We start from the raw sequence: 24,875 nt of genomic DNA, 5'->3' as shown, positions 1-24,875 counted from the left end.
GGGGGGGGGAATTGCCCCTGCATCCCCATCGAAATCTGCGCCTATACCTCCAAGTGCTATTCTCTTTCGCACCTAACTTGCCACTATTTCAGTTCCTGCTTCGGGTGTTCTGGTGTTGGCTTCATCTTTGGCTCATCCTGTGGTTGATCGTACCTGTGCCAGCACACAGCTCTGCCCCTCAGCTCGGACCGTGTACTCTCCAGGGACCTCGCTTAGCTTCTCCTCCTGGTACAGCAGCCTGTTGCTCTGATTCACCATGAACTCTTTGTTCAGGCCTCCTAACGATGTCACTGTCACTGTAGTGCTGCCCTCCGCACTGTAGGTGGCAGCGCCGTACTTAGCCAAAGCCTGGAGGGCCACCACAGTGTCCTGAGAAGCAGAGAGGTTAAACGTGTCAATCATTAACACTCGTCAGGGGGGGTCAAGGGTTACCCATAAACTACCTGTGTGGGCAGGATTTGTCCTACCTGTGTGGAAGAGAAGCCCCCGTATGGGTTCTGCTGCTGGGCGAGCCAGCGGACAATGCTGGAGGAGTAATCCAAACCAAAGTCCGGCATAGCTGGACCGGAGAGCAGAGCCAGCAGCACGTAGGAGGTCATCTCCACCTCCAGAGAGTCCAGGCCTTTCCCAGAAGCCCCTGCTCTGTCCCAGTGACGGGTGCCACCTGTGGTGTCATTCATTAGAAGGTTAGCAATGACTTGAGTTAAATCAGGACATGGTCAAACCCCATACCTTTTGTGTACATAGGAAATGTCCTCAGCTCATGAAAAATGGGGGCAAAAACAAAAGTGTCTATAGATGTAAATGTTTACATAGGAAATTCATTATGGAAATTACCATCTCCTCTGTGTTGTTTAACCTTGAGCTAATACCAACAGCCGTTACAAAACATTCTCTAAAGACAACCTTTTATTGTCATTTTGAAAAAATATATATCGATATACACATTTGGGACACTATATTGAAGGATAACAAAAAAGTAAGCGCAGGGCTGGACCACAACATTGGGTCTCATATCACTTGTTCAGCTCTCAGCAGGAGAGCCTTTCTGCGGTCTAAGTCATTTAACCTTTTAATGACATATCAACCGATTTCATTCACTACATGTCAATTGACACTTCAAAACAGCTTTCTCCGTCTGACAAGTCAACTACTTTTTAGCAAATATGCCAACAAGACATTTTCACAAATACATTTTCTTCAGACAGTTGAGTCTTTCTAGGTTTGTGTCGATGCTGTTAAATGGCAGCAGTAAAATTGTTTTGGGACGGCGGTGGGGAGAACTGATGAAAAGTCAGTGATGGTTTCACTGTCTTACCCTGTGTGTTGGACTTCTGGTGCAGGTAAGTGATGAGTTGGCTCCTCATCTCCTGGTCCCCAGCCAGAGTGAAGGTGTAGGACAGCAGGGCGGTGGTGTACAGGTTGTCCAGCTGGCCGGCCACTGCCTCTTTCAGACAGTTCAGGCAGTTCTGTACCATGGGGTCCTGTCACACCACAGACAAACACAAAGATGAGACAATGGGCTTTAAAAAGTCTAACAACCAGGTATTTCAATTGACGGCCATTGACCGGCCAAATTAACTTTGCCGGGTTACATTGCCAAGTAACTAGCCAATTTGGCTGGTGATGAATGAAGCAAAAAAACACTGCGTCTGTTTGAATCGGCAGGCTGTAGAAGCAATCCGACAAGTCAGTGTTGCCAGATTGGTCTGTATTCTATCAAGAAATGTGGGCAGTTTTGTGTGTGTTTGGCTTGGAATGTCACCTTTTATCTGGCAACACTGCTTCAATACTAATCCTACATTTCCCATAAACACCACGTTGTGACACGTCATACAACAGTTGGCTACGTGCCTAGTTACGAGCTGGAAATAAAAGACAAGTGAGACAATTAATTAACCAATTTCTCCGCAGGGTTTTAAAAATGAGACTTGCTTTAATGTTGTTTGCAAGGAAACTTTTTTTTGTAATTGCTACAGACAAATGTAGCCCCCAAGACAGACTATTAAAAGCTGAAGCGACAACAAAGGAACTCAAGCCGACATCTCTGAAAGGCAGTAGTGAGAGATAACAAGCGATTACCTCTGCTCAATATTTATCAGGGTGCTTTAAGTGTTAATCTTCTCTAACAGCTCTCACAGGTGACTGGGGTTCCTTTCTTTCTACAAAATTTGGATGGCCAGGTTCATTTGTAGGCTATGCTCGGACCTCTTGTCTAAAAATAAAGAATTTCTATTAAATGATGCTATCTGAAAATCTTTCATTTACGTCACATAAATAAAGTATCCTGGTTGCAGATAATTTGAAGCATCAAACACGACAGGAAATCTACCAGTGTTGGATTCTGAGGACATAAAAAGTTAACCTTGATAAACATTTAAAAAGAGGACAGACCCAATGAGTTCAACAGGTGAACATCTCACAGCTGCGCCAATGCGAGGCGCTCACAGTGTGAGACGGAGGAGAGAGTCTCCAGACTCACCGTGGTGTTGGTGTCCAGCTCCAGCAGGGCAGCGGTGATGTAGGCTGTCAGGGACACATCGTCACTAACGCCTCCCTGTTGAAAGCAGGCGCGGAGCAGAAACAATCTCGGTCACACATATAGCTTTGCTTCATGTCGGAGCCACTAAACTCGTTTCAGTTTAGTTTTCCTTAAAAGGAGATCCTTGTTCTTTAGTTTCAATTAACAATATTTTTCATTGTTTTTTTTTTTGTTTTTTTTAGTTAATGATGTACTAAATGTGATTTTTTTCCCCACTTTGTGGCGAAATTGATTCAGTTACTGCTGATTGAAAGCATTGCTGCTTTATTACACCTGCACAGCAATTGGCCATTAAACTCTGGATTAAATTTAAAACTGTGCACACTTCAGTTTGTCTCTTCCCTTGTCTAAGAAAATAAGCACCATAATGAAACGCACACCTATCTACTTACTCTAGACAAACTAAGCCTGAGCTAAGCACATAAAAGTTGTATTCTGTATGTAGCCTTCTCTGGCAGCCATACCCCAGTATTTGAGATTGCCACTAAAACAATAAGAAGTTGTCTGAAACTATAATTTTTAGATTGTCCTTGGCTTCTTGCTTATCACACTGTTTTACTGATAACAAATATTAGTCCACAGTCTATATATAAGTCAGTCTATAACTATGCATACCTGCCTCAGACACACAGCACAGCAAACGGCTGTTTGCCGTTAGTCAGCATGGAAATGCTCTACTTTAAATGGGGACTGGCTCGCAATAATTTGTTTCCCTGCTGTGTGTGTGTGTGTGTGTGTGTGTGTGTGTGTGTGTGTGTGTGTGTGAGTGCGCACTGCTTGCCTGCAGGCACAGGGCCATTTCCGCTTTCTGCACACACCCACAGCTCTCCGAAATCATGCAAATTGCTCCTTACATTGAGCCCATTCTGTGGTTTTGTCTTATAGAAAAATACTAGACGACCAAAAGCAGATGATGTGAAACATCTAAAACGTTCAAACTGAGGTCATCACCTTCATGCCATTGTGGAAGAGTTTCCCCACAGATCTGATGCAACCGTTAGGCTGCTGGTTTTTGGACAGCCACATCCTGGCATCTTTAATGTGCTTGTCATCCACAAAGATGTATGGTCTCGCTCCGCCAAAGGACTTCATCACAAAAGAGGTCAGCCTGGAAGTTAAAATACAGAAAATGCACACTTTTTATTTTTAGAAAAAAAAATCTAAGCACGTGGCACAGGCGTGTCGGTAACCCCAAAATGAACCCAGCTTCAGGACAATTACATAACAGCCTCCTGTCTCACACTAATAAAGAGCGCTGGGCCAGAGCTGCAACCCTAGCTGAAGAATAATCTGAGCCGCAGAGCCCAGCAGAGTAAAGATAGCTGGAGCTGACAGAGGTAGCAAAGTTAAAAACACCCACATTTCATTTATTTGGATCATAATTCAGATGCAATGCTTTTAAAGGAAGACAATTACAGACCTTTTACATTATACTACACATATTGCATTGCACTATTATCAATATGTACAGCATGGGTCAACACTGCTCCACTCTATATTCATACTTTTAGGTGCACAAAAATATGCATTCATTCATTTTGGCCACTTGGGGGCAGCAGAAAAAGCTGTAAACACAACATTGACATATTACCTTGTAGGGTAACATGTTAAGCAAACAATTATTCATTTACACACCCAGCAGACAAAGAGCTACTGTAAATTCAGTCCAAATACAAATTAGACTCCTGAGAAGAAGAGGAAAAATAAAAAAAATCACTGCAATCAACATTTGTCACATTTCACATTGTCATGTAAGCCATTCTTCATATAAAACATTGCTTAGTGTGGCTTTTAATAAAGAAATCTATATATTTGCTCACACTTTAGTGAGTCCTTGTTTAAGAGTCCCAGGATTTTAAGTGATTTGGACTAATCCTATCCAACACAAACACACACCCACGCACACACTCACCAACTGCCAAACTGCCCAGCACCCTTTCAAACAGCAAAAGGGTTTGTTAAATCCCCCGAGGCCCTGTGCTTTAAGCCCATTAAATGCAAATATTAATATTTTCCCCATAAAGTAAATTATTAGGATGCCTGCTGGTGCCAAACACTAGAAAGGACACACTATGTGTGTGTGTGTGTGTGTGTGTGTGTGTGTGTGTGTGTGTGTGTGTGTGTGTGTGTGTGTGTTTGCCTCCCACTGTGTCTGCATGTCCTTTGTATTCTTTCATCAAATGAAGTGTGAGATTTGAGCTGAAAATAGTCAGTTTGAACAGCAAAGCTCAAGATAAATGTTTTTAAGTGTTCTATAACCACTGATGCAACTGCAATATGAGTTACAGAAATTTACATATTCTATTCAGATTATTTTGGTACTTCTGTTTTCAAAAACATCAAGTTTCAGTGACAGGTGTGAAAGTAAATTGAACAGACAGTGGGTGGGATTTCTGATTCATCCTCAGTTTACAGAATATGCATACATCTCATTTTTAGTATTTGGGCTTTTTATGAAACTAAAATTCATTATAAATAATTACATATGTAAATAAATGAACAACTATATATTTTTTTTACACCTTTTTTTAAAAAATGTGTGTTAATGTATAAATGTGCATCATCATTACTAAAAAAAAAAAAAAAAAAAAAAAAAAACCACAACATGGCTCAAATTATGTTTCTTATTTTAGCTAAAAAAAATGACAGTTTCTTTTGTTTATTTATTTGTGACCAGTTCCTATATGCATGTTGATAGAAAATCTCATGGCTATTACACAACATCATCATCTATATCCTAAGCAGCATTTGCTAGTTATGTTACTGACCAGGTGTTTCCAGACTCATCACTCTTCCCAAAAGCGCTGTAGGAGCCGTCGTCATGCTTGTACATAAGCTCCCTCTGATATCCTACAACACACAGACACACATGGACAAAACCATCACATTTACAAAAAAAGCCCCTTGACAGACAGACAGACGCACTGTGAGGGCCTGTTGTTCACATCCCGGTGGGCGATCAGACAGACAGACAGACAGACAGACAGACAGACAGACGCGCTGTGAGGGCGTTGTTTACATTCCGGTGAGCGATGATACAATCCCGGAAGGCTGTTTAAATAATCCAAGAGACTGAAGGTTTACCAGATGTCAGAACCATGCACGGCAACTTATAATAATACGAGGCAAGATTTTACTTTGTAAAGTTATCACTGCGACTCTTTTAGCTGATTGTGCGATGAACTGTGAAAAAAATTGACATTTTTCATTTTACATAGTGATCTACCAAGAATGTGCTATTCCATGTAGGGCTAGGCCATATGGCCAAAATCTTCTCTCCTAATATAGGTCATTTCCTATCTTGAAAACAATATATATATCACAATATCAAATAATTCAATAGTCTATATGAAATAACCACATGATAAAGCATACTTTAGTATCATCCTGTGTAATTAAATACTTGACAAATGAAGAGCACGGAGTGTTTTTGTTCATTTTATTAAGAACTTCAGTGCAAAGTAACATACCGATTGAAACATTACGAGTCGTCCAAAAGCAGTTCAGCTGCTGTTTTTTTGACATTGCAACAGAAATATATGGCAAAATAAATTGGAAAGAGACATTTTGAAATTGTTTTGACAATATATATCATCATGTTGCCCAGCCCCAATAGGATGTATTTGATTGGCCAATACAATGCCTTGTCTGAACACTGATACAGAGGCATTATTTCCTATAGAGGACAACTGAATAACATTTTGGGAACTGATGGAGGATATATGCAAACTGGAATAATTGTCTGTCAAAAGAGTAAGCATTCTCACAGCTCCATCTTTGAACTTGAGACTCAGACATTTCTTTTCCACATTCATTACCCTGTCACAGAGGATCCAGAACTTACCGCTCTCCAGGAATTTTGTTGCCTTGTCACGAATCTCCTCAGTCAGCTGCGCCGTGCTTTTCAGGTAGTTGAGGATGAAGATGTTCGGCGCAAACAGCACCATGTTCTGTTCCCCACAGCCGTACGGCATGGCCAGGAGCTTGTCCAGGTTCTTCATGGCCCGGCCCATCAGGTCACCTGCAGAAGCAACAGCAGACTCCAAAATTACACTCTGACAACTTTTTATTCTTAGCAGGTTGGAAGGTTAACATGCAGTAGATACTGTAGTGTTAGCTGGTACATCACATGCAAATGCTGAGGCTTGACAGCTGGACTAAAGAATGTCTGAGAAATAGTTTCACCAACCCAGTACAGAGACAGAGGCCCTGGCCGATCCAGCCACAAACATCTCGGGCATCAGAAGGGAGATTTTCTTCTCCACAGGCCCCTCTGGCAACACAAAGAACAGAAAAAAACAACACACAAATGATACCCTAAGGAGCAAGCTTAAAAAGGAACAATTCCACATTTTGGGATTTGCGCTTATTTACTCTCTTGCCGAAAGTTAGATAAGAAGATCGATACCTCTCTCATGTACAATAAAAACACTTACTAATTGCTGGTTAGCTTAGCATATAACCCCCTATAACACCACAGCTTGGCATTTTTTCACTTTGTTTTTTTGTTCGCTTAAAACACTAAATAATAAGTGAGCTTTAAAGGATACAACCAGGCTTGCTGTTCCCCTCGGTTTCAGGTCTGCTGGCTTTGTTGCATGTGTCAGTGATGTGTGATTTTATTTGAACAATAACGTTGCAACGAGTCAGTGTATTCAATGCAGCAACCAAAGCATGGCTGTTCCATTTCATACATTTCTCTAATCTCATCTCCAATCAGACAAACACAAATGTTTCTGAACGATAGTGAGCGGCTAATTACAATGAATCCCCCTCACACTGAACTGTAACAACTTCAACCTCTGACCCTGAAACAGGTCTCCATGACAGAATGACAGATTTGGTTCTGAATGAGAAGATCAAGATGGCTGTTAACCCTGAGGCTGACAGATAACCGACGCTGATAGATGGGTTGTTTGTGAGCGCTTACCTCCAGGACAGAGGAGAGCATTATGACTGACCATCTGTGGTGTTCCTTCAGCCTTGTGGAGAGAGACAAAGAGAATGATATTGATTACATCAACAGGCAACGTAACAAGTATTGTGCGTGTATCTAAAGTCTGATACAGCTCATTCCTCATTACAATAGAGCTCCATTGTTTAAACTATTTGAAATAGGAACCACACTGTTGCACTGGGTGTTCATTTAAAACCATGGGCACCATTTTATTTGAACTCAGTCTTACATACACCGTCCCACTGCCCCGAATGCTCATTAGAACACCAAATTTAAATTAAGAGTCCCCAACAAATGCACTATAGCGTCCTGTCTTGAGTAGTGTAAAATCGATGGTGTTTGTTTTAGTTCGAGTGTCTCTCAACAACAAAGTGTATTTAAGATACGTCTTCAGTAGGAAAAATGGGCTCTGACACAAACGGGGTGTAAAGGTAACTGACTGCGTTAGTCATTAAAAAGGACGTGCCACAACCAAGTCAGACAATTAATAACAGGGCGATATATTTGTGTTGTTTCATATATAAATTCCTGACATTACGTACTTGTCTGCCAGTTCTTTTTTCTCACATTTTGTCACATTGTTCCCATGGAAGACATTGATTTATTCCAATCTTTTGTAAGTATGTGGTCACTTTTTCCTCTGATGTAGAACAGTTTTTTTTTTATTTCTATATCTCTACTTTTAGTAGAACATAAAGACTGCAAAAAACAATAGAGTAAAATAGCAGGATATACCATTCCCCATGAGGGTGTTGACTGTATTTTAGAGGTTATTTTTATTAGAAAAAACAAGTCTGTCTTTTTTAGTACTCAAACTGAGGCTTTCTGCTGTGCTGTGTTGTGTTTGACAGTCACTGACCTCCACCAGCAGGGTGCGGACCACTGTGTCGATTCGGCCCATGTCAGGGACAGTGGCCACTTCGTTGCCACACAGAATATCAGTCTTCAGGGCCTCTGCGCTGACCTTCAGATTCACCTGACCTGTGTGCACAAACATACACCCATCTTATTTCGAAAGCCTACCTGTATTGATTAGCACTCCCTGTCACACTGTCACATTTTGTGTACGTAGGCAAAACAGCTTTCTGTCTCCTTTTTTCAATCCAACTCATTATCCTCCCCGTTCCTCCATCGCTCCCGTCTATGTTTTCCTTCCTGACCCTGTTTCCTATCTTATTCGCCCTCATTAATCCCCATTTGTTGCCTTATTATGGCGCGCTATCTCACACCCCCTCCCTTCTTTTCTCCATAGCCCACAATCCTTCACACAGAGGACAAGTACAGATCACCCCTCGAGGGAGAGGTTTCTGAGTGTTTCGTCAGTGATACTACCTGACTTGTTAGTACAAGTGATTGTCAGCATTCCTCTAAGGGGGAGTTAGTGGAGCGCAATTTGACATTCAGTGCCTCGTCTCCATCCCTGCTGATGGAGGCTGATAGCAATCCTCCGCTTTAAGGCCAGGCAGCGGTACAACAACAGCCCTCTGTCTTTGCTTCCAGCAGTGCAGACGCAACACCTGTCAGAGCCCTTAGTACAGATTAATTAGCTTGTTCTGTATCCTCTTTGACACTAAAAGTGTACGTTTGGCATTGGATGGAACAAACGTCAGTGTTTAATTAAATTAAAGATGTGAAGATTGCACTATATTGGTAGCGACATTCACAACAGTCACATGAAATTATTTTTTTGTCATAATGACAAGGCAGGGAGAGCAGAGCTGGGACGGGTTGACACTGTTTGAGATGGTAATCAATACATTTTTGAATAACACTGATACATATTTTTGCATTGAAAATAAAAAGGGGAAATTTTGAACAAAGTGCCAGGTTGAAGAGCCTCTAAAAGTGCATTGAGACAAACTATTAGGATCATGCCAGTGTTTTAGACTACTTTACATTATTAGTTCACACAAAACACAATAGTGTCTTAGACCTGTGAATGCCTGTTGCGTAAATATATATTCACAAATGCATTGCTTTCAGGCAGCCACTTCTTTCCATTCAATTCTATATAGCATGAAAACACATCCAGAACAGTGACTACGTCTGCTTTATTAATGTCAAAGTTAGATCACTAGCTACAGTATGAATGATCACTTTCGTGATTAAGAAACTAATTTACTTAAACAGAGTAATGGGGTCCTACATTATTTTTTGCAAAATACCAAACTTTGCTTATTTCACATGAGAGATTTCTGTATGCATTTTTTCCCCCTGTGGTTTTCTCACTGGATAAAAGTGGGCAGAGCTGACTCGGAAAGATGATGCACAGGATTTAGTAAATTAAATGTTATATTCATGTTAAAGTCACAATAAACAAGGCATTTTTTTAACTTTGTGTGTTGCTCATTTAGTCATATATATTTAACGTTTGCAAAGAAATACTTTTGATTTGAAACCAAATTTTCATGTCAGCCATCTATTAGTCATACCTAATGCAGTTGGAGTTACAATCCATGAGAAGGTCCTGCTCTCCTCTCCACACAGACACACACTGTACTGGCAGCCGTCACAGTTTCTGTAGGTGTACTGGTCTGAATCAGCCAGTGCAATCTTTACCTGCAGACAGAAACAAAGACAAACACTCACTTTCAGAAATAAAAATGTATAAACAAAAAAAAACATAAGACATACTTATGCAAAGAGATACAAGTTAAAATGTAACTTCATCAGTGTCTCTTATTATCGTTACCACAGACTACACCATCATACTTGGGAATCCATTTAAATGAATTCCAAATGCAAGATAATATTTACCATAATGCACTTGGAGAGATAGTTGAAGACAGTGGCTTTGAGAGTGAACACCTCCCCTCGGATGACAGAGTAGGGCAAGGTGAGACTAACAAAGAATGGCTGGAAGGCGGTCAGACCAGTGTTGGGCGACACGCCGAAGCCCACAGAGGAGACACAGAAAGCTCCAGCTGCCCACTTAGTGATGGTGTCAGGGACTGTCTTCTCCACATTCACTGACCCGCTGTCTCTGTACAAACATAGGAGCAACAGTCAAATGAAAAAAATTCAAGCATGGAGTTGCCCTGAAAGTTTTATGAGTCAAAACAGGAATATGATCAGGAAACTTCATGACAATCTGCAACAGTACATAAGGATGAGATGTATTGTGTTGTTAGAGTGCTTATTGTATTTTAAAAAAAAAAAGAAACTGTCTTAAGGTGGTGGAAATAAACTTTGTTCCTGCACCCAAAGAGTCTACAGCCACCCAACCTCTGTGAGGTGCATAGAGGTAAATGCTAACATCCACATGCTAACTTGCTAATGTTAAGCAGGTATACAGTAATGTTTATCATAGTTTAACATGTTACATACTGAGATATTCAGTCAAAAGGACAAATGTTAACCTCATTCTGGCATTAAAAGGAAAAGTCAGAATATAAATAATAATAATAATAATAATAATAATAATATAAATAATATCACATTTGCTAATTAGCCATACACACAAAGCACACCTGAGGTTGATGGAAATGTAGTTTTGCAGGTATTCAGTCATGAACTAAAAGTGTACAAAATGGACACGTCTGAAAATAAAAAACAATTTACAATGTTTTGTTCCTTTTCATATGATATATGATTATTACCCCACAGGAACTAGGTCCCAGATCCAGGTTTCAGGGAAGAATGTCCTGACGGTCTCCTTCTTCTCCTCCTCATTACTGCCCGGCACACCACCTAAACTCTGCGGCATCATGTTGAAGGCCATGGGAACCGGAGAGTCTACGACGTCTAGGAACACAGTATATATAAAAAAAGATTTTTACACAACTAAACTTACCCAACAGAAACCAGCTCCCAGATCCAGGTCTCAGGGAAGTATGTTCTAATGGTCTCCTTGGTCATTCCAGCCCTTGGCTCTTCCATACTGAGAGATTTCTCAACTAATCCTTCTTCTTCCACCAATGAGTCGGCCACTTAAAAGTTTACAGTACATTATATTTCTTGTTCTTGGGTAATGGAAAATTTCAGTGGAAAACTATAATACATACCAGAATCATAGTAAACTAAATCATATCTCCTTTCATGGCAGTTATAAGGCTTTTTCACATCAGAGTTGGTCACAATTTTGATTCCTATTTCCTAGAAAAGGAGAAAGAGAGAGATAATACAACAAAATAAGAGATTGATTTGGTTTCTCCTGAGTAACACAGAGAATGAAACACAAATTAAAGATAATATTATGTTGACCCAGATACATGTAGATATAGACAAATAGAGATGGAAATGTACAGTATATAAAAACTGAACAGATATTGTATGATCAATCTTGAACAGCCAATTCTTTAAAGCCAATGAAAATGACAAATTATCTACTTTAAAGATGCTGTAGACATCATTCTTCTGACTGGGCGGTTCAAAGTAGACTGAGCGCTTGCTTCGACTAGTCGGCTCCACACCGTCGAACTCAATCCCTTGCTCTGGTTCGGGCTCTGGTTCGGGCTCTGGTTCAGGTTCTGGTTCAGGTTCTGGTGCAGGCTCTGGCATTGGCACAGGGAAGCAGGGATATGGCTCAAAGTCTTCAACCTCGTAGTTGTATCCTGACAGCTTCTGTAAAGGCAGCTGGCTGTACACCTGCGCAAGAACAAACACATGTTCATTAGCCTGGGTAAGTCATCGGTTTAGGCAACAGGTACAGGCAAGTCCAAAATAGACGTCTACAGAATCACGTCTTATTAAAAACTTATATAACAAAATATAAAAAAACATTTTGACTGACAGTTGAAAAGATGAGTACAAAATAATATTCGATTATCATGACTTGAAGTAGTCCAAATGCAGTTTGAGAGGCTTTACTAACAGACCACACTATAATTTGTGGATTTTAGAATTAAATACTACTATATCCACTTTTCTCTTCTTTAAACTCAAGGCATGCTGCATGCTTATAAAATAAAAAACACCATGTTTTCAAACGGTAAAGATACAGATGGTAACACAGGTCAAGCTAGCGCAGAGGCTTGTGCCGTACATAGTCGACAGTGAGTTCCTGCTCTGACTGCAGCAGGAGGACGCTCTGATCGATGGCCCTGACGGAGCACATGGAGCCCGGGTGAGCCTGCAGACTGAGCGTGGTCTTCTCCGCTGGAAGCTCCTGGAGAGAGGAGAACTTCAGAGACACCTGCGCAGGAGACATCAAGGTAGAAAGTCAGAAGCTGTGAATACAGAATTAAAACAATCTAAAACTCTTTTTAATTCCATTGCATATCAAAGTTGATTTGAAAACTCATTTATTGTGGCTTTACGTTATAAAAACGTCCAAATAGGTCACGTAGGTGGTACCTTGTTATTAAGGCAGAGCTGAACGGGGAAGTCCTGGCTATCGGCCACAGCCTCTCCACTGGGCATCACAGTGTAAACTATCACTTGGGCAAATGGAGCCAGGTTTGTAACATGATGGAGGGATATGGACAACTCTCCTTTGTTGACTGAGGCATCAACACAGAGAGACAAGGAAATGTGTTATATGACCATATGAAATTATCAAAATACATCAGAGACAAATAATATGTACTTACTAATTTTGCTAATAATAAATCAGATATTTGTTTTGTTTGTAAAGTAATAATCTGCTAGGTTAACCTGAAGCTAATGTAGCTACGTAGGTTTACCTGAAGCTGACCTAGCAATTTATCTACTTTGCATATAAAAAAGATTGACAGGAAAATGGGGGAAAGAAGGGAACAATGCAAAAAACAAACAAAAAGGGACCGTAGATGTGATAAGTTAGGTGCCCCAAAAATAGAAGAAAATAAATAAATAAACTGGCCTGAGCCTAATACCATATTTTCCACTGTAATTTCAGAAGAAAATGTTTTAACTAAACAAGCTAAAGACAACGTTTTAGTGCGGTAACAAACATTTGTAAGTAAGTTCAGCAGAGCCCAAAAACTGCCATATTCTTTTTTTATTTATAGATTGTATAACATTTTTCCTCATGAACGAAAGAGGGGAGTCGATCTCTCAATAATTTCCTGGTTTTCCTGCCATTATGTGTCTCTCAAGCATAAGTCCATTCATTTATTCTGAAAACATCAATCTTTTAACCTGCAGTGAATGCTTTTCTTTGACCACTTGGGGGTAGTGAAAATGAAAACACTGACATAATATCACCTTTTCAGTTAATATGGCAAATTTGTTTGCAAACGGTTGCATATTTACCCATTTCCTGAGGGAAATATCTGGCTATAAAACCGCTAAACATTCCACTATATAATATATACTGTCAATGTGAGTCTGATGAAGGACGAGGAAATGTCCCTTCTTCCTGTCACAGATTCTTTTTTAGATGATGTCAAGAAACCTTTTTGTGACTAAATGTGAGAAAGACCAAGAATATGTGTATAAATTTTAGGCGTCACAATTCCAACCCTGTCAACACCACAGTTAATGGTCAGAATGTAGAAACCAGCCAGCCAGCAGCGCCTTTTCTGTCTGAGGAACCTGGCTAAGTTTGAGGTTGAAAGGTTTTTGATGACTTGTTTTTCTTTTATTAAGTCATTTTTTCATATACCCGCTAGTAAAAACCAACAGATAGACTCATTCATACCTTTGGCCAACTCACTGCTAAACTTATATAGGATAAGGTAATATCAGCTTGACCAAAACCAAGCATGACATCCAAGGCTTTCTTAATTTGAATTGAGTATAACATTTGTTTAAATTAGTTTTGTTTTTGTTCTTACATTTTTGCTATTTATCGTTTTTGTATTGATCTTGTGTACTTGTGACTGCTGCAAAAATAATTGCCCCTTTGGGGACAAATAATGTTCTACTCGACTTGACTATATTCACCAGCTAGTGTGAGTTTAACTGAGCTTTTATGCTAAGAATGGCTGCCTGCTACCTTCTTGGTTTATTGTAGGTTGTAATCTTTTCATGGGATTTGCTGACAATTAGGGAAATGCAGATCATCAATAGACTTTTCCTTTTAAGATGGCTCTTAGTTTAAGTAACAATAGTTTTTACCAGTTCCCGCTTTAACAGCCACTGGGACACGACCGTGTTGCACAATTCCACCTCTGGTCATCACCTACATTGAAACATAACACAAGCAGATACATTCAATGCTTTTCAGTGTTTGTGAGTTTCTGCAAAAGAAAACCTTTTAGAGACTGAGACAATGGAGTGGTTTAATTACTGTTTAACGTTAACATAGATGGATGTAATACTGACAGAAATTCATTACCCATCACAGTAGTCTTACCAGGTAAAAGAATTCGAGCACTTCCTGTCCTTTCTTAAGCTCCTCCCCCTGGATGATGTACTGAGCGAGCACAGTGGCATCTTTGTCACAGGAGAGCATCCCGCTCCCCTGCATTAGCTTCAAAAAACTTCTGCTCTTGGAGTAAAATGCTGCCACTCTTAGGTAGGCCGACCTGTATTCTGGTCGACGCATATTGTGCACATAAGGTTCATGCTCCTCCGTCTTTCTAGACCTCGCCTGTTGACACAACAACCACAAGTCAAAGGTCACATTTTCACTCAACAGACATCACTTATCAACCTCTAATTATTACCTATGAACAGATTGGAAATCCTTTAAACAAAAAGGTCCACGTGTTTCACCTCTAACAAAATCCATATGGTGGAAAGTTTCCTTAACTAGGCATGGATTGTATCATAGATAAATACTGAACTGGTTATTAATAGAGAAGACCCTGAATAGATTTTTTTTTCTCTGAATTGAAAAGCAGTAACCTACCTTTAGAGTCACTGCATCCTCCCATAAGGCGGTGTCCAAAGAAAATGAAGCCATTCCTGTCATGTCTGTAGTGAGTGTTACGTTTTGAGAGTCGCCGACAAACAGATACACGGCCTCATTGGCAACAGCTTTGTTGTTTGGACCGATCACTTTGACCTGCAAAAAAGTCAGAAAGCAGAAGCTAACCCACAGCACACTTAAGATTAGGATTCCATGTACTGGGGATAGATCTATGCAAACAAATATTCATCTGTGTGCTGTGCCGACAGCAGGCTAAAGCTTCCAATGGTCTATAATGAGTCGTATTACCTTTCCCTCCAAAGAGATGCCAGGCTTGTATGCGGCAGGTACATTCTCAAAGGTGACCGTTCTGATGTGACTGCTGAAACTGGTCCGCCCACTGCCTTTAAGAGTGACCCCTAGATGGTAGTAAACACCCAGATCAATGCTCATCAGGAACTAGTGCAGATTACTTAATAAACAGTATCAGGTAGGGCTGCACAAGGAATCGCAATTTAATCAAATACTGACTACGGCAATATCCAAATTGCACACGAGGGGGGGGGGGGGGGGGGGGGGGGGGGGGGGGGGCGCATATTTTTGTTAAAGGCAAAATATGTGTCAAACCACTCTGAATTCAGTTCTGCAATGCTACCTCCCAGCCTATTAATTGTATCCTACAGACTAAAGTTAAATGTTGTTTTGTACAGATCCTCACAAAAATTACACTATAATCCTTTTCATTTTGTTAACTTTTAATATTTTTCAATGAAAATGTAAATAATGATACACAAAAGATTGTTCCCTCCAACATCGTGAATCATTTCGCAATCGCAATGTTAGTCAAAATAATCTGAATTGGATATTTTCCTCATATTGTGCAGCCCTAGTTTCCAGTGAGCCTATATGTGGATTCAGTCAAACGTACCTGTGCCGTACTCTTCCATTTCAGCTTTCACCTCAAAGCTGTCAACGTAATTGATCTTGTTAAGGGCAAACTCTGCCAAGCTCACAGTTTGCGCAGCACAGCCACCTTTATCCGTCTAGAAGAGAATAACAAGAGTCAATTTCAAACCAAAATAGGGAAATAGAATTAGTGAAAGAAAACTGTGATTACTGCAAGTCTCAGCATTATATTTTGGAATTCTCACCGTCATTTCAAACGTCTTGCAGAGGTCTCTTTCTGGGGAACTTGAATACCAGTAAAACCAGAAGGCTTTTCTACAAAACACTGCCTTTACTGAACCAACAACTGGCTTGCCATAGGTGTATCTGCAGGAAAAAGTAAAAGGAGACAGAAATGCTTTTTAGAAATTGATCCCAACTTTGGATTTTAGAATATTATCGGTTAATAATCATCCCATAAACACAAAGTTTATTTTTTACTGAGAAATAGCAATATCAATAGCATGTCACATGTGGATGACACTAACTAATATTAAAAAAGCTGATTCTTAAAGTCAAACCATGCAACATTTGATTTGCTGCAAATGTTTTTTTTTGTTTTTCGAAAACTGAAGAAATAAAAAATGCTAAGGCACAACTCACTTTCCACAAATCCTTATCGTTGCCTCTTGGTCCAGGATGGTAATTACGCTGGGTAGGTGAACCTTTACCTCATACTTTGGCAAAACTAAGTAAGGGAAAGAAACATAATCAAAAATCTTACTGCTGAAAATTCACATTAGATCATTCGTACGTTAGTTTGGTAAACGTGACACATCTTTCTATTTGTGGGGCATGTAACTGCAACAGACCATATTCCTTGATGTCAAAGCTGTGGGAAATTTGCTCCCCTTTGTCCGTCCAGGCGGTGATCATGTAGCTTCCTTGTACTGACTCGGGAATCATGGGGTGGGAAAGATCAAGGATGCCACTACCAATGGTCTTATCCAACCACTGGGCAATGCGATTTGAATTGGGATCCTAAATAAAAAAAGACAAGAGGCACATAGGTTGAATTCAGAGCTGATGCAGGTGACCAGCATAAACAACCGAGTTTCAATATATATATATATATTTTTTAATCCTCTGTAATCATCAACATAAATCCTTCTCCATTCACTACGTGGGGATTTTCTTTATGTAATTACAATAGCTTTCAAATGATTCAGATGGCATACATTTGTTTGTACAGAAACGTAATTATTATGAAAATGAGTTTGCAACTCAGTGTCCCCAGATTGGATGGTATGCCAAAACTTATTTCCAAATCATGAATATCACTTTTTATATCAAAATCCCTTTCTTTTAATTTCTGTAAAACTTTAATTTGCTGTTCATGACTCATCTTGTCAGGGGGTGTACATACTATCATGCTATATACAATGACTAGTTAACCCCCTTCATCACATAAAACTTGATATTTAGACCTTTAACTCATAATATCCCTTTTTCATTGGAGATTTGGCCCTAGACCTTCTTCTAACAATAGTCTCATTCGACATGAGCCAGGTCTGCGCAGATTCTATCCCGGCAATCGCTGCGCGTTGTATGCCGGTTAGATTTGTGTCCGACTTCATCCCAACTTGCTCTGACATCATGCACATGTGGCTAACAATAACCTCACGAGATCAAGGCGGCCGCAGGTTTGAGACAAAGGCGGCGCAGATCATGTTCACCGACTGCAAGACCCAGAAGGACCCAGGGCATGTGGGGAAAACACCTGACTCTCACCTGATGGAACAGCTGATTGGTTCAGAATCAACTCAACATGATGACATTTTATATAAAAGGTATTTACTGTATTTGAATTGGAGGGATTTTAATTCTATTTGTCTGATTCAAAGGCTTATTCATGTACATAATACGTTGTGTGGGTGATAGTGATATTTAGAAATGAGAGAGACTAAATCCGCTCAGATTATGGATCATCTACAGTCTGTCGTTTATAAACATCAGCAACAAATCGCATGGAGAACATTTTGACAGCTACTCTGTTAAAAACGACTGGAGACTCTGCCAAGCGGATATATGGGTCTGGTAACCTTTTAAACGTGATTTCTAACAGAGTGTAACTTGTCATTTCCCCACTGGGGATCAACAAAAAGTATAAAATAAAAATGTATTAAATCTGAACTAACAGGATGTGAGTGTTTCTCTGACTTCCTGTTCAGCCTGAAAGGTGCTGGAAACAGCATGTTCACGCCCCCGGCTGCTGCCGACTGCTCTCGTCCACTTTACAGGCGAGCTGCAGTTCATCTCGAACAGGCCTAATGTTTGTGAGGGAGCTGGGCAGGGTGGAGGCTGCCGTTACCACAGTTTTGCATCACTGTAATTCTCCAGACATCCAGGCCCAGTTTTAGGTTATTCAATCAAATCCCTGAACAATTTGATCACACCCTCCTTGACATGGTAAGCCCCCTACATATTCCGTCTTACCCAGAAATCTGGCGACTGATTTTATTAAACAACGAGTCAACCTCCCTGGGACACGTTCCCAGTCTCAGTGTATTGTTTGTAATCGTTTGTACTTATAAAAAAAAAAAAACTAGCCAACTGTTGGAGGAGGAGGTGCCATGCAGGGTCCCATAAGAAACTGAGCCAGTCCCTCATACAATGCTTGTTAGTCTTACCTTGAGCTCCACCACTTTGTACTGAAAAAAGAAAAAGAAAAAAACGGTTGAAAAGTGAATACGCTGCACATAGAATGTGCACAACACACACTATATGCAATGGGAATACATCTGTAAAAATAGCTCATAGACTAAAAAAAAATGTCAAATCTTGTCAATTTTTCCATAGTCATAAGTTGCAATCCACAAATAAACAGAAAAAGAACTGGGTAGTGGGCACTAGACACCTGGCTGGGAAAAGAAAAGCACAACCTACAGAATTTTTAAATTTCAATAAATAATCCAAGGACAAAGACACTTTTGTTTCAACTTTTCAACGCAACAGACAAACATTGTTCAAACCCACAGAATGTAGAAGACATTGCACATATTTTAAATTGTATAGTATGTAGTGTAGTCATGTATCTTTGATGAAGTGTTGGAAGCAGCAGCTACATTCAGTACGGTCATACAGTGTGGGTAAAAAAAATGAGGATTTTATAAATTATGGTTGAGGTATGAGAAGCAATTCATTTCTGACCTCACCCGCTTTCCATTTAAAGACATTTTCTTCCTACATGATAACCTATATGAGCGTTTAAAGGGACCAGCCTTCCTAAAGACTTCTTCAAGAAGGGCTCTATCAAACATTATCCTCCATTTTAATACTTTTGTTCCAAAATAAATAAATAAATAAATAAATAAATATGCAAACAGTTTTTTCCTTAAAACTTAATTTACAAAAAAGGTTAACAGACTACTGGACCAATTTTCATGAAAGTTGGTTGTAAGGTGTAGCACTGGCCAAGGAAGAACCCATTACATTTTGGGGTGGGTCTGTTTAAAGGGGCGGATACACTAATTATGTTTCGTGTTCCTTAGCATTGTCAGATAGGGCATTTGTTTTGCATTCACGTGGTGTCTGAATAATCGTTAAACATGCGTTCCCATCTGGGAAAATTCACATTGCTTTAACATCGTGAGACAGGGCATGCCTCGGCGGGGGACTGTGCTAGAGTTTAGATTCTCTGGCCAAGCTCGAACTTGCCGATGTTTCCTGCCACTATCCTCAGGCCGGGCCCTTGATCAAGTGTTTTTTAAATCACTACTTTTATTAGCCTAATAGGGTGAGGAGAAGGCTATGCCTCTCCAGATATGGTCTCTCCAATATCCGACATGTCGGCCAGGGTGTTGGCATGCAGACCGCGGTGAAGGACAGTATTAATTAGGTGATCGAGACAAGAACGTCTCCTAGATGGTTCCAGGGGTTTACTTGTGGTCTGTCTTGGTCTGCTATCCACACTATTCAGCTAAGGGTGCTAGGGTTGAGTTGTTGTTTTTTACGTTTCTTCATTTAGATGCTTCGTCCTTGTTGCGTAATTCATTAAAATAATTCTCGACAGATTTCTGTAGTTCACAAATCGGAATTATAGTTGAGAAAGTCAGTTATAACGGCCCGTGTATTTTTTACATGTCGGGCCAGGCTCGGACACAACGTGCACGGGCAGGGTCGGGCTTGATTTTTTGGGCCTGATATAAACTTTAGACTGCGTTCTCCAAGTGCCATTCTAGTTTAGAGAAGTTCAGAAATTTTAAATGAAAATAACATAATAAAGAAGTACAAGTCAGCAAAAATGTGTAGTGCAAAGTCATGTAAAAGGAGTAGGTTCTTTCTGTTGCCGTGAAATGGAAAGCGATGGGGTCGGAAAGTGATTGATTTACGGCCCAGCTTCACTGTTTCCGTTGTTTCTCCAAACTGTCTTTGGAGCTGAAGGGACTTACCCTCATCATATGATACATTTGAATTCATTTCATGTTCGCTTAGTCTCTCAACACAAACGGAAAAGGCCTTGAGCCTATATTGATTCAGATGTTTGGGTCAGATGCGGTGTGTGCCAAATGAACTCTGACAGCATGTTTATCACACTACTCCACACAGCGCTTCACGCCCACGCGGTCTTCAAAATCAACAAACAGCCCTCCTTTCACCTCCCACTCTCCTGAACGAAAATAGACCTCGCTCCAGATTCACCGACTGCTTGGTAGAAATCACACCAGATTGCAAAGTTCACTGGTTGGAATTCTAATAAACATCCCACAATATGACATCATTTTGAAGGGATAACATAAACACATAAAACTTACCACTCGATCTACAGGGATGAAATTGTTATCCATAGAGACGATTCGGAACTGGACTTTAAAGGAAAGAAGAAAAATCAAACCAAAGAATAAGAATCCATTTAATTTCTAAATATACACAAATATATACAGTGCATGACATCAGTAAGGCAAACAGGAAATTTATGGAACGAAAAAGGAGATCATAGATAGATCTCTCTCACAAGTCCCCCAGCTTTATAAAAAGGTGCAATATTAAATGCCTGCAATATTCATTTGAAAAGTCCTAATAATACCACTGGAATCATATTGCGACAACTTGTCTCATCTTATATATGGACTATAATAGTCCAGGGTTGTTTTGATTTGGTAATAACATGACGATTCCCAAAATTACATTAAAATTGAGAGGGAGAAAAAAAAAAACATTCCAAACCCACAGGATTAAAAATTAAAAAAAAAAAATTAAAAATACTGTGGGCTTCTTTGTGATTCGATGGATGTTGATTTTTTATTTTACTGCACACAACCTCTACCAAGAACTCTTGAGAAACCACCATTGTTCTATGTGCAGAATATAGACATAATTCCTAAAGTTGTCAAGTAGCGGCTCAGCATTATGCAGATATTATAATGTAGTCCAAAATTGCGCAAGTGCAGCTGAATTGGTAAGCAGTGCAGAGGGGATAATATGGGCTGTATGAACAGTACGACTGCAGCAGCAATTCTACCACACAGCAGGAAACTCCAACACTCCACTAGGAGGACATCCTAGTGGACATGGTCAAAGTAGAACAACATCTAATACTAACCAGTCTGTCCAGGTTTGTAGATAGGTTTATCTGTCTGGATAATATGGATGAAAGCAGGAGGCTCAATGAGAATTTTGGTCTTCTTGACCGTCGAGGCACTCTCACCCTGTAGAGTGACATTAATGGTTGCCACAGTTCTGGTGCGCACTGTAGGGACCTGCAATACACGAAAACACACATCTGTCAGCGAGGACCGGGGGGTATTTGAATCTTCAGAAGGAGAGGGAGGAAGAAAGGAAGGAAGGATGGGGGGCACTTTTAAAGTTAATTTCGTGCAGAATCACAACTTGTGCCAAGTTGAAAAGCACTTTTCTAGATTGTACATTTTGTCTTTGCACTGCAACATCTGTTAACTATATTGGCATACAACAACTGCTCGGAAAAAAATTCATCCGAGTTCTTCTGAAATTGAGCAACTGGCCTCTTCCACTACACCACTGTTAATTATGAAATGTCGTCATGCTTATGTAGCATATGTTTTCACTTGCAAATGGAGCTGCCATTATATAACAGGGACTGGAACCACACCAACATTTGTGAAGGGTGTTTTTTGTATGTGAGTGTGTGTGTTGCGGGGCTGAGGGTAGGGAGCAGTGGGCAGGGGGTGTATTCCAGAGGAACGCAGGTAAATAGCTAGGCATTGGCAGAAAGCAGCCTTTGTTTAGTTGCAGATAGACAAATGCCAGACCAGGCCTGCAGCAAGGTCAAACATTGCGGAATGAAGTGAAACTAAGTGCTATTGTCAGAGAGCTGATTGAGGTCGACAGGTCGTTTGCCATCAATATGGACAAGGCCTGTAAGTTGCATAACAGCGAGCAGCGGTGTGACAGAAACCAGAGCAGTCATTTTCAGACAACCATTGGCGTTGACAGCCTCAATCATGGCACCGGCTGGATAATTAGGTACATAATGACTCCAGTATTTCTGCCATTAGTTTAGTTTAGTTTAATGGAGGGCTTGGGGACGAGGAGAAGAATGTAAACTGTGCCTGGAAACCTAAAAAACATTAAAAGTTCAGACCTGCGCTACTCGCTGCCACTGAAATTGCAGATTTACACAATTTGCCAAACTGGGTGTAAATATGTTGACTCAGACCTGGAAGTTTAAGCAGCGGTAAAAGTCCTGTTTAACAGCCTCCTCCAAGATGGAGGTTCTGCCAGAGTCCATTTCAAGGGCGATGGTCAGAATGACAGGCTCCGTGGGGCCGTGGATCTGGGCACACAGGGTCTCCTGTTTCCCCCCTCTCACTTGGGAGCTCACAGTCACTGCAAAAATGCTGCAAAAAAGACTTTACGTTAGTTGGAAAAAGAAATGATGCATTTGTTTCTGTTTCGGCATTGCAATACTCTATTGCAATACTCTAGTCTTATTTTGTAATTTCATAATGTTCTTGTATCAGGGTAAATTAAATAGCTGTTATTGGCCTCACCTGTTAAAATAAATTAAGTCATGATGTTGAGGTGAACACTGGTAGACTAATCAAGAATCTTCATTTTAAAGCGTATATAATCATTATTTCTATACTAACATTGGGTCAATGGACTACACAAATGTGTTACTTGAAAGGTTTCGCTCGAATCTCTGAAAACCTAGTGAAGGAAGGACACGCTAAACAACCACTCTGCTGAATATTTTCTATTTTAGGCTTGTTGGCATTCCGTGGCCTGCTGCAGCCAATGAGAGATAAAAGGACACATTTGATTGAGTTTTTGGTGGTGACGCAGAGAGTTTTGATGCTGTTTTAGCTAGAGCAGAAGTTGCTTGATGATGAAGAGTTGTTTGACTGATTCAAAACTATGAAAGGCACTTGAGTTGAGATGACCAAAGTGCAGACTACACACAGGGCTGCAAAACAAAGGTCAGAAAAGAATCAATATGCAGATACAGTGAGTACTGCCTATAAGCCTTCAACTAATTATATTAAAATATATCACACAGCACCATAAAGAGTAAAAACAGTGTTTTCTTTAAGATGATCATTGATCATCACTTTCCCAATAAAATTGGCAGATGTACACACACACACACACACACACACACACACACACACACACACACACACACACACACACACACACACACACACACACACCTTCTCTACAGATTGCGTAACAGTATCCTGAGGCCAACCACTGGACTTTCTACCTTACAGTGGGACAATACTGAATTTTGGTCCTTGTAACCCCAACACGACATCCAATTTTACTTGTTGCTAACTTTATCACGTGCAGCTCCGCTTCTCCTGCAAACACTGGCGTGACGCACAAAGCAAACTTTTGTAGACAGCACGAGCGAAAGTTATGAATTTAACTTACGTGTCATTGAGGTGGGCCGATGTCGCAGTTTGCAGGAGCGCTGATCCGATGATGAGCGCCAACATTTGGAGGACAGGTGCCATGTCTGCAGTGCAGCGCCAAGCAGCGGGACAACTTAAGCGGACCGGACTGAACCGGAGGAGGACGGTCTTCCAGCCTACTGCGGGCCGGAGTCAGAGAGGCGGACGGGGATGTGCAGGACAACTTGCTCACACGGAGGGGGCGGTGGCGGTGGTTTGCTGTTTATACCCCGAAACCACCACTTACCCCTCCCTCTCGAGTCACTCCCCCCAAATTCGTTGGACCTTTGCAGCCTCCTCCCTATTCCCCAAATAGTTCAACTTCCCAAAAGTTGAATCAGTCCCAACGGCTGCCAGTACTCCACTCCTCGAGTTTCTAAGGAAGTCCGCACCGCGGTGGGTGAGGGGATGAATATACAGGAGCCATTGTCTCATTCAGGCATGATGACCATGCACATTTTGAGCATCAACAGGCCCAACTACAACAGGCTGTTTGAATAGTGAAAACAACAGAGATAACACTTCTTCTAACATGTTGGGTCCTAAGCCCCCCCTACAATTTTTACCACTAAGCATATGTATAATAACAAATAGGCTAACTTTTACAATCATACATTTCACATTTAAGGCTCACTTCCGGGATTTCTCTGTTGCCACCGGAAATTCCGCCGGATGCCACCCTTTTCGGCCGATGTCCGTTACCTTCCGCTTTCTATGTGTTGGAATTTTAAACTCCGTGCGATTTCTGAGGACTATGGTTAACTGCTCCTCAAATCTCCGCAGGGTAAATCCAGACAGCTAGCTAGACTGATCTGTCCAATCTGAGTTTTCTGTTGC

General features: G+C 40.7%; 1 protein-coding gene across 5 annotated transcripts in view; it reads right to left on the bottom strand.

The window, feature by feature from the left end:
- LOC116685365 (alpha-2-macroglobulin) overlaps positions 1-24,282 on the bottom strand; it is a 31,521-nt gene extending 7,239 nt beyond the window's left edge. Inside the window, exons 1-31 of one of the 5 annotated variants that reach the window (XM_032510466.1) lie at positions 24,019-24,282; positions 22,799-22,979; positions 21,704-21,860; positions 20,916-20,968; positions 18,792-18,812; positions 16,974-17,142; positions 16,765-16,849; positions 16,368-16,488; positions 16,145-16,259; positions 15,526-15,635; positions 15,217-15,372; positions 14,719-14,955; positions 14,481-14,544; positions 12,795-12,940; positions 12,484-12,633; positions 11,988-12,086; positions 11,829-11,957; positions 11,504-11,594; positions 11,099-11,243; positions 10,257-10,482; positions 9,932-10,058; positions 8,359-8,480; positions 7,473-7,524; positions 6,732-6,815; positions 6,387-6,563; positions 5,311-5,392; positions 3,494-3,650; positions 2,483-2,557; positions 1,319-1,484; positions 468-664; positions 154-369 (exon numbers count right to left, since the gene is read on the bottom strand). In XM_032510466.1, the coding sequence (XP_032366357.1) occupies positions 154-369; positions 468-664; positions 1,319-1,484; positions 2,483-2,557; positions 3,494-3,650; positions 5,311-5,392; positions 6,387-6,563; positions 6,732-6,815; positions 7,473-7,524; positions 8,359-8,480; positions 9,932-10,058; positions 10,257-10,482; positions 11,099-11,243; positions 11,504-11,594; positions 11,829-11,957; positions 11,988-12,086; positions 12,484-12,633; positions 12,795-12,940; positions 14,481-14,544; positions 14,719-14,955; positions 15,217-15,372; positions 15,526-15,635; positions 16,145-16,259; positions 16,368-16,488; positions 16,765-16,849; positions 16,974-17,142; positions 18,792-18,812; positions 20,916-20,968; positions 21,704-21,860; positions 22,799-22,979; positions 24,019-24,101 (3,993 nt within the window). In that variant the 5' untranslated portion in view covers positions 24,102-24,282. Of the gene's footprint in view, positions 1-153; positions 370-467; positions 665-1,318; positions 1,485-2,482; positions 2,558-3,493; positions 3,651-5,310; positions 5,393-6,386; positions 6,564-6,731; positions 6,816-7,472; positions 7,525-8,358; positions 8,481-9,931; positions 10,059-10,256; positions 10,483-11,098; positions 11,245-11,292; positions 11,429-11,503; positions 11,595-11,828; positions 12,087-12,483; positions 12,634-12,794; positions 12,941-14,480; positions 14,545-14,718; positions 14,956-15,216; positions 15,373-15,525; positions 15,636-16,144; positions 16,260-16,367; positions 16,489-16,764; positions 16,850-16,973; positions 17,143-18,791; positions 18,813-20,915; positions 20,969-21,703; positions 21,861-22,798; positions 22,980-24,018 lie in introns of all 5 variants that reach the window. The other 4 variants (XM_032510471.1, XM_032510464.1, XM_032510460.1 and 1 more) reach the window with 4 other exon arrangements.
- Positions 24,283-24,875: the final 593 nt, after the last annotated feature.

This window comes from Etheostoma spectabile, chromosome 3 (assembly GCF_008692095.1).
Source record: "Etheostoma spectabile isolate EspeVRDwgs_2016 chromosome 3, UIUC_Espe_1.0, whole genome shotgun sequence".
Taxonomy (NCBI): domain Eukaryota; kingdom Metazoa; phylum Chordata; class Actinopteri; order Perciformes; family Percidae; genus Etheostoma; species Etheostoma spectabile.
The sequence above is the reverse complement of the archived record's forward strand: the minus strand, read 5'-3'. Positions and strand labels throughout refer to the sequence as shown.